Raw genomic sequence first — 10,000 nt, 5'->3', positions numbered from 1 at the left:
CTGTCCAAGCTGAGGTCCCCGAGGAGAAGAAAAGACAGGGAGCAAAGCTTTGGGTGTTCTGATCACCCCTAAACCATCTGCAGGGCAGGCAGTCCAGGCCACCAACCACCATAGCAGCTCTCAGCATCTGCAGGAGCACTGCTCAGTGAGCAACCCCAGACTGCGGTTAGCATCCGGACACTGACTGGAAACGGGGGCTCGTGGAAATATTCAGACTGATCTTCCATGGGCTGCTAGACACATGCCTTCATGTGGCCCCCCTGCCACACAGACACATAGACACACAGACACACAGACACACAGACACAGACACACACACACACACACAAACACACAGACACACACAGACACAGACACACACACATACAGACACACACACACACAGACACACACACACACACAGACACACACACACACAGACACACATACAGACATACACACACACAGACACACAGACACACACACAGACACACAGACACACACACAGACACACACACAGACACACACACACACAGACACACACACACACACACACACACACACACACACACACACACGCACACGGCTGGCATTGTCGATTTGGTCTGTTGAAGCTGCCGTAATGAAAACACCGTAGACAGGGTCCTAGTTCTGTTTCTGTTGCGGTGGTGGTGCACGCCATTAATTCCAAGCATTCAGGAGGCAGAAAGAAGCAGGTCTCTGAATTCAAGGACAGCCTGGTTTACAGAATGAGTTTCAGGCAGACAGGGCTACACAGAGAAACCCTGTCTCAAAAATCAAAAATGAGAAAGAAAGAGGGGTTGGAGAGATGGCTCAGTAGTTAAGAGCACTGATTGCTCTTTTGAAGGTCCTGAGTTCAAATCCCAGCAACCACATGGTGGCCCACAACCATCCATAATGAGATCTGACGCCCTCTTCTGGTGTGTCTCAAGACAGCTACAGTGTACTTACATACAGTAAATAAATAAATATTAAAAAAAAAGAAAAAGGGGGCTGGAGAAATGGCTCAGTGGGTAAGAGCACCGATTGCTCTTCCAAAGGTCATGAGTTCAAATCCCAGCATCCACATGGTGGCTCACAACCATCCGTAAAGAGATCTGACACCCTATTCTGGTGTCTGAAGACAGCTACAGTGTACTTACATATAATAAATAAGTAAATATTTAAAAAAATAAAATAAATAAAAAAAAAAAAGAAAAAGAAAGAAAGAGAGAAGAGACAGACAGACAGCAGACAAGTTAGGGGAGGAAGGGTTTACTTTAGCTCACAGGTTACAGTCTGTCCTCGCGGGGGTGGGGAGGGCAAGGGAGTAGGATCTTCAAACAGAAAGTCACGCCCTATCCACAGTTAAGACAGAGAAGTGAGGGCAGCCAGCCACGCCTAGCTCTCAGCTGCCTTCTCTGTTCTATCACACAGTCCAGACCCCATGGCGATGGTGCCGCCCACTGCCAGCCGTCCTTGTGGCACGTGTTTTCTGCTTTCTTTATAGAGTTTGGAAACACTGGTGTCTCCCTCAGCTCAGAGTTGGTGATGAGGTTTCTTTTTTAAGATTTATTTTATTTTTATGATTACACTGTAGCTGTCTTCAGACACACATCAGAAGAGCACCTCAGATCTCATTACAGGTGGTTGTGAGCCACCATGTAGTTGCTGGGAATCGAACTCAGGACCTCTGGGAGAGCAGTCGGTGCTCTTAACCGCTGAGCCATCTCTCCAGCCTCCTTGTTTGTTTGTTTTTTAAGCTAACCGTGTGATTTTATCATGCGTCCGTCTCTGGAGCCCCAGCTACCATTCAGCATGGGGCGATCATGTACTACAGATGGATGTCAGCATCCTGGTGGTCTCCTGGGCCTGGGTCACCTGCAGTTACTGTCCACGTGGGTGACAAGCAGTTGAGTGGGAAGGAATGCTGTGATTCCTCCTTGGAGACCGTTCTCCTCACGACCTCGGGCATTTTGCCGGTAAGCCCCCGTGCACAGGCTGAGGAGGATGCTTTTCGACTGCTTTGGGGCTAGTGAGGAGAGGTGCCATGCTACGCCCGACCCCCTGAGCTCCGCCTCTGGCATCCACATGGGAGATGGGGAGAAATGACTCCTACGAGTTGTCCCTCTGACCTCTGCATGCACCGCGGTGCTCGCCCACTTCACTCACCAAGCACGTGAGTGTAATAATTAAACAGATAGACAAACCACCCAACCTGCTTTGGCCTGACAGGGCACTGTCATGGGTGTCTCTAAATACCCTGTCTTTGCCATTTCATTCCTGGGCCTCAGTTTTTGTCATTAGTAAAAGGATCCTGGTGTCAGCTTCCTTCCTATTTGGCAGGGATTAAATGGCGGATCTGCAGTGCAGCGCCTGTTTGTACTCGGTACCGTGCCCTCTGACAGGCAGAGAAAAGGCTCTATCCCCTGCCCTCCCCTTCGGTTAACAAGGACAGCTGACAGGTCTGTGTTCTGCGCGTGCTCCGTAGCAGCAGCATCCCTGCTCCGACCTTTGCCCTCCGGGCACCGCTGAGGAGCAAACACGAAGCTCGCTGAGTTCAGGTTCCACCAACCTCGCTTCATCAACTCGTAGACTGGTCTTCTGAGCCATGATCCCCGAGCAGGCCACTGATTTTCAAAGTGGGCTTTCTGTCCACGCTGAGAATGTGGGGGCAGAGGCGGCTTCCCGCCCCTCCTTCAACCTGGGACAGCCATTATTTCCGGGTGGTGTGATAAACAGCCATCCAAGCTCTTGTCTGCAGAAGAGAGGGTGTGTTTCTGGGAGCCTGGAGGTTCTAGGCCAGATTTCCCGGTGAGCCTGTGTCCTCTGTGGCAGCCTTCAGCAGCTCTGTACAGAGATTGTGGTTTCAAAGTCAGATCCCAAACCGGCTTCCACCTGTCTAGGAGGGAGAACCCGGGCAGGTGCTCGGCCCATGGCTGCCGGGAGGTCAGATGAGTTCGGTGGTGGCAGGTTCTCAGCGTGCACACACAGCCCAGCCGGCAATCGTGCTTCCCCTGAGAGAAGCCCCATTTTATCCAGGAGAGACGCTGACAGCACACTTGCCTATGAGTCGGGGACAGCGGTCTTGGGGACCTGCCCTGGGCTCAGCTGCCCGTCTGACTGGGATTGCCTGCCCTCACCCATTCCCACAGCCTCCCGAGGGTGGGAGGACTGGTTTGCTGGTGGCTTGGCAGCCAAGTTCATTGGCAAAAGGCTATTCCCCCAGGGCTGGGACCATTTAACAGATTGTGTGGAACAATGGCTAATTAGGAGCTGAGGGTTTTTGGCTGGAAGTCTTTCATTATGAGCTACAGAGAGTTTTGCTTCCCGGCTAAAGAGGGCACCTTCTCTGTCCAGCACCAGAGGCAGGGAGGCCTTTGAGCCTGGGTCCCCTCACTCAGTCAGGTGTTCCAGTCACCTCCCCCTATCCTCCACACCTTGATGCCCAAACAGAATAAAATATGGTAACGGGAGACACTGAGTCCCACAGCACCGTGCCCTCTTCCATTGGGAATTCCATCCTCTGAGCCCAGTTTGCCTTACAGTGCCTGGAGGGGGCGTTGTATCTGGGCAATACAGTATTCCTGGACTCTTCTAGTGAGAGAACTTTCCAGACTCAAAACACCAGCAGGCCTGGGACAGACCTGGGCCCTGTTGTCCCTAGGTGCCTCCAGGTGGTCAGGTGTTGGGCGCACAGTAGGACTCAGCTCTCCGCACCCTTCCTTTTCCTGCTCTCTGAGGCAGATGTGACTCTTGGCCTCTCATCTTAACCCTGGTGAACATGATTCACCAACTGCCGAGCCTGGGCTCAGCAGTCAGGTTTTCCAATCCCCGTTTAGGAGTCGTCGGTACCCCATGAAGATTACAGGGAAGCGGAATGGAGAGGCTCTCGGGACGGAGGGCACGGTCCATCAGCTCCCGTCCTCCTGGCCCAGCCAGCTCGGGCACTGACCACCTGGGGGTGGGGGGGGGTCTCAGGGGCTCCAGCTGCAGTTTGTGAAAGTCAGGAGCTGCCTCTTGCCAGGAGGGAGGAGATGGGGGGATAGGGGGCGTGCTGACCGCTGTTCAGGCTTGGAGAGAGCCACCCAGCCATTACTGAGGCAGGCGGGCAGCAGAGATACGGCAGGATGCTTCCTCTCTTGCCTCTGGCTTCCCCGGGCATCCCTCACCCGCCATGAAAGATGGGGACCACGGTAGTGTGTCTCGCTGGGGTTCCTGAGGAAATGATGTCATGGCTGTGGAGAAGTCACAATACAAAGCCGGAGGGAGAGGATTTGATGAAGAGAGTAATCTGAGTGAGGGGTGGTGACAGACTGCTTGGGCTGGCAGCTGGCCGACACAGGCTCTCCATTTCTTAAACATGTATTACATTTACTTATTTGTGTGTGTGTGTGTGTGTGTGTGTGTGTGTGTGGTGTCTGCAGATGCCATGCACAGCGAGCTTGCTGAAGTCAGAGGACAGCTTTAGAGGTGTCGGTTCTTTCTTACCCTGTGGGTCATCAGGTTTGGCAGCGAGCACCTTTCCCAGCTAGCCATCTGAGGCGACACAAATGTTACTCAGTGGATCTGAGCAGAACAGAGTGAGCATCAGAGGTTGCTGGAGATTATGTTTGTGAGAGAAAATCCACGGTAGCATCCTAGCAGGGAGGAATCTGCCTCTGATGTGAACTGGGAAGGTTTTCCTAGGGGTTTCTTTTGAAGGCATGGGTGTGATTAAAGATGGGTTGCTCTGCCGTAAGGAGCTGGCTGTTCCCACACTGGGCCTGCGGGAGTCAGTGGGGATATGGCTGTGTCAGATGGAGCTAAAGGCGGGTGTTGGAGAGTTTAAGAGAAAACCCTCCTAGCGCCCATCTGCCTGCGTTTTCCAGGGTCTTCCACACACTGTAGCCAAGCCATTGTCCTGACAGGTCAGTCCCTCTGGGCCTCACGTGAGGTAAGCATTAAAGACGCTTCCCTTGACTGATAACAGTCTGTACACCCGGCTCTGACAAGTTCTGAGGCCACATGAGCATGGGGCTCACCTGTTCCCAGAAATACCACTTCTTCTGTATAGCAAAGCCCCTGGGAACCACTTAATTCAGTCCCCGAAGAAGTTTCAAGGCCTGCCTCCCTTTGAGGGTCTCACTAGACTTGAATGATCTGCGGTTAATGCTACTTAATTGGTGTTCTCGAGGCGGAGTCAGCGGAGCTCTTGGGAGCGGCTTCCTCGAAGAACCTCACTGGGTCTGTTGCTAGGGACAAAGCCTGTCAGGGGTAAATCCTCTCATTTCCAGGCATCTTTTGACTTATACTTTTGATTTTTTCCCTTAGGAGGCACCCCAGTCCTGAGGTCAGGGAGCCCCCTCCCCGACATTACTTATCCCTCTTGGAGTACCCTGGGAAGGTTCTCTATGTCTTCTACATCTATTTCCTGTGCTAATTTCCTGGCTCCGCACAGCCACGGTTCACGGGGAGCCCTGTGCTTGCGTGGGGCTTGCTTAGGGTGCACGGCGCTCACACTACACAAGAGACCTTCTCCCTGGTCTCAGACCCCAGAGCTTGGACCAAGCGGTAGTCAGAATGGATTAGCGTGATGGACAGGTGATTCTGAGGAAGTGTGCAGGGATGCTGAGGGACCTGGCTCCTCCCCTGCTCCCTGGTGATGGGATGGGAAGCATTCAGCAGTTAGGCTGCAGGCAGGCTTTGGTGTTCATACTTCACCTCCCCCCCAAGGCCATACTGTCTGGAGAACTCTGCAGTTCTATGTGAGATACATCGTCCAGGTTAACACCCCCGCCCCCCCCACTAGCCGTTCAATTATTGTATTCTTGCCTTCATTAGCCAGAGTATGCATTGAGCCTGACAGGCACCCGGTGGCCTCTTAGAATTTTAAAATCTGAATTTCAGCACACACACACACACACACACACCCCTTGCTGTTATTAGTCCGACTAATGAAAATCCATAAAGCTTCCTTAGCAGGCCCCTGGGCTGTTGATTTCACAGTTTCAATGTACATATGTTAATTACGCCTGTGTCTCAGCAATCCTTCAAGCCCCTCCACATTCCGGGGGAACCTTCAGAGCCCCCCCCATCCTGTTTCCAGGGGAACCCCATCTCCTTCTTCAGCAGTGAGCAGTCCTCAGGGAATTCCCCCCCCCCCTTGTTGAAGCGAAAAGTGCCATTTTCAAAGCAGCTGCTGTCATCCTCCCTGACAGGTGTGTGTGTGTGTGTGGCTGGGCTGTGGAAGTGGGGTGTCTGCCAGCCCTGGTGGGGGGATGCTTCAGGCTAGAGGCATTGAAAGAGAGCAGCAGGAAGTCTGATCTTTCCAGAGAATTCTCTAAGACATAAGTGTTTACCTGCAGGACTCCCGCAAGGAAGCCATTAGGAGAAATTTTCCTTTTGTCTGAAGCTGGGAGGTTTACTTAGAAGGGGCGGGGAGCGCCTAGGAAATCCTTGCAGAGGGTGTTTGTGAGGTTGTTATGGAATTTATAGGAAAGACAAGAGTCGGGTTTTACTAAGCCCAGAGTGTGCCGTCCCTACCCCTGACCCCGCACAACAGGGCTCTCTCTGCACAGTGCTGGGAAAATAATCCACCTTCTCTGATTTTTATCAGCTCAGGTGACTCTTCCCTCCAGTCAGGTGAGGTACAAAAATATCATGAGGTTCTTGCTGTGTGGCTGTGGGCAGGTTACTTAACCTTGCCGATTGGTTTCCATGCACGTGAACGGGGTAACAACCTTCGGAATTTTTAAAGAATCAAATGAGATAGTTTAATGATCCTGTTGATCTATGAAGGTTCAGTAGAGGCTCTGTAAATGCTAGTTTTCTTCCTCTCCCCTACAGCCCTTGTTCTTTAGCAGCCCTCAACCCCATCTGCTGCTAGCAGTGTCTAGAGACCCTCCTGAATGGATGCACGGTTGTTTGGGCCCCACACACTTCCATTCGACTTTAATTGGCCTGGGGTGGGGCTGAGCGTGGGTATATTTTTTTAAGCACCTGTTAAAGCATGCATTTATATATGTGTATATGTATGTATATATATGTGTGTATATGTATGTATATGTATATATGTATATATGTATGTATATATATGCATATATAAATCCTCAAAAAAACATGAAATGAGCAAAAATCCATTTGATTTGTTACACCCCAACGAGACAGCAAAGACCACACCCAGCCAGGCACACAGTGACTCTGACATGAGTGTGTGGGTAGATTTGGGGTGGCTACGCCGGCCAGGTGGGAGCCGATGGAGTGCGGCAGATGCTGAGCTCACACGTATGTCCACGCAGGTTGGGAGGAGCTGACTGTAATGCACACTTGTCTACGGAGGCTGGTTAGTAACACCACCCCGGGCACCGAGCGCACTCCTTGGCTGCAGTTTGCAGAGCAGCTTAGAAAAGATACTGAGAGAGGAACAGGCCACACCCCTCCATGCATGGTCTCTGCACGGCTCCTGCTGTTAGGTTCCTGCCCTGCTTGAGTTCCAGTCTGGCTTCCTGAGTTGTTTTTGATTGACCTTTCTTTTTTTTTTGATTTGGTTTTTCGAGACAGGGTTTCTCTGTGTAGCCCTGGCTGTCCTGGATCTCACTCTGTAGACCAGGCTGGCCTCGAACTCAGAAATCCACCTGCCTCTGCCTCCCAGAGTGCTGGGATTACAGGCGTGCGCCACCACCGCCCGGCTGGTTGACCTTTCCCCAGAGCAATGATAGCCCCACTGCCTGGCAGTGAAGGGAAGACAGGCAGAGGGCATGGCTAAAGGCAAGATAGAACACACGGGGTCACTCAGATATGACACCATCTACCCTCCAAGAGCTGCCTGGAGCTCATACCTGGAGAGGGAGGGAGGGATCAAGGAATCAGAGAAGCAGCCAAGAGAGAAGTTTCCCTGACTGTGGGAGACAGCAGCCTGGATCCAGTGCGTGGGTTGGAGCCCACAAGTCTCCCGCCTCACCGGCACATTCCCTTGCAGTTTGGACGCACCGAGGTCATTGATAACACGCTCAACCCGGACTTCGTGCGCAAGTTCATCGTGGACTACTTCTTCGAGGAGAAACAGAACCTCCGCTTTGATCTGTGAGTGGACGGTGGGGCTTATGCTGGGTGGGGAGGGGATGTGGGACTGGGGCCCCGGGGACAGGGTGCAGGTGGAGAAGCAGGGATATTCTGGGAGACCAGAGAGATAACCATGACAGATGAAATCTACCTCCAGCCCTTCTAGGGTGTGGGAAATGGGGTGTGCGCACCAGATCTTATCCAGCATTTGTCTCAATTAAATGGGGTGCGGGCAAGGTGCCTGACTCTGGGGAGCATCCATGGGGCAATTCAGGCGCCTACCCCTGAGCCTTTCTCTCCCTAGCATCCGAGGCACCTGCCGGACTTTCCACATGTTTCAGGGGGTGGGCTAGGTGGGGGTGAGGGTGGGGGGTGCATCTAGTCTCCCTGCAGAGGTCCTGGGACAAGTAGGCCTCTGCTATCTGTGTGTCCACCAGAAAGAGGGACAGGGCCATCAGGAGGGCTTTCCCTCTCGGTGACTGGGCAGGGAGCTTGTGTCCTTTCCAGGGGCTGTGAGGGACATGAGGTGGTGTGCACAAGGGCAGCGTCCTAGAGAAGAATCAAAAGCATGGGAAAGAAAGGGGCTGGAGCTTGAGGGAATCTGGCAAAAGTGTGTGTGTGTGTGTGTGTGTGCGCGCGCGTGCGCGCGCACCTCGTGCATGTATATGTGTGTTCATGAGAGTGTATTTGTGTGCATGTATGTGTCTGTGTATGCATGTGTGTGTGCCTGCCTGAGTGCCTGTGCATGCATGTGTGCCTTTGTATGTATGTGTGTGTGTGTGTACATGTGTGTATAGAAACTTAGGAGCTAACATGGTTTACTGGCTGGTTTTGTGTGTCAACTTGACACAGGCTGGAGTTATCACTGAGAAAGAAGCTTCAGTTGGGGACGTGCCTCCATGAGATCCAGCTGTGGGGCATTTTCTCAATTAGTGATCAAGGGGGGAGGGCCCCTTTTGGGTGGTGCCATCCCTGAGCTGGGAGTCTTGGGTTCTATAAGAGAGCAGGCTGAGCAAGCCAGGGGAAGCAAGCCAGTAAGGAACATCCCTCCATGGCCTCTGCATCAGCTCCTGCTTCCTGACCTGCTTGAGTTTCAGTCCTGACTTCATTTGGTGATGAACAGCAATGTGGAAGTGTAAGCAGAATAAACCCTTTCCTCCCCAACTTGCTTCTTGGTCATGATGTTTGTGCAGAAATAGAAACCCTGACTGAGACACATGGGAAGGATAGAAAGGCCTCATTGTGAACAAACATGTCATGTGGTGACAGTCTGGAGAGGCCAACTGTCAGGACAAGAGGACCGTGATCCCCAGCCCTCAGCACGTGCAAACCTAGAGCAGGGGAGGTCACTGGAAGAAGGGTTACAACCAAACTCCTGGGAGAGCAGGCTGCGGCTCAGCCGGTGCCATACAGGGCCCAGCTGCAGCACCCACCGGCCTGCCGCCCACTCAGGTGCAGGGAGCCATGCCTCCCTTCCTTAGGGGCAACCAGCTCAGTGTAGAGGCTGGCTCCAGGTGAGGAGAAGATGTGAGGACGGAGCTGCCAGACAGACGCCGATGAAGCTGGGGACAGACAACTGGGAGTGATGGAGAGGGTGACCCAGGTACCACTGTGTGGCCTGGCCACCTGTGACCCAGCCAGGGTACAGGGTTCACTTGTGTCATTTCTCATTCTTCATGAGCTAGGACACACACACAGGGAAGAGCACAAATCTTTTAAATTATATTTATTTGTGTGAGTATGTGTGTTTGTGTGCGTAGCAGGGTGTGGAGGCCAGAGGACAACACTTTGTGAAAATTGGTTTTCTCCTTCCTTCATGTGGGTCTCCAGGACTGAGCTCAGATCACCAGGCTTGGCTAAAGGCTCCTTCTTACTGGCTGGGAAATACACAAATCTTAAGAGATCCTGATTTATCTTTACCCATCTTCGCCACTAGATGAGCCTCCAAGCCTCCCAGTGCTCACACAGGCAGAGCCTA

At 52.5% G+C, this 10,000-nt stretch overlaps 1 protein-coding gene across 2 annotated transcripts in view; it reads left to right on the top strand.

Annotated features, from left to right (window-relative positions):
- Positions 1-10,000, top strand: part of Cpne5 (copine 5) — a 77,923-nt gene that overhangs the window by 18,556 nt on the left and 49,367 nt on the right. For both annotated transcript variants that reach the window (XM_052164259.1, XM_052164261.1), the window contains exon 4: positions 7,940-8,043. In XM_052164259.1, coding sequence (XP_052020219.1) covers positions 7,940-8,043 — 104 coding nt within the window. The remainder of the gene's footprint in view (positions 1-7,939; positions 8,044-10,000) is intronic.

Source organism: Apodemus sylvaticus, chromosome 19 (genome assembly GCF_947179515.1).
Source record: "Apodemus sylvaticus chromosome 19, mApoSyl1.1, whole genome shotgun sequence".
NCBI classification, from domain to species: Eukaryota; Metazoa; Chordata; class Mammalia; order Rodentia; family Muridae; genus Apodemus; species Apodemus sylvaticus.
Note: the sequence above shows the minus strand (reverse complement) of the source record. Positions and strands in the feature narration are given on the sequence as shown.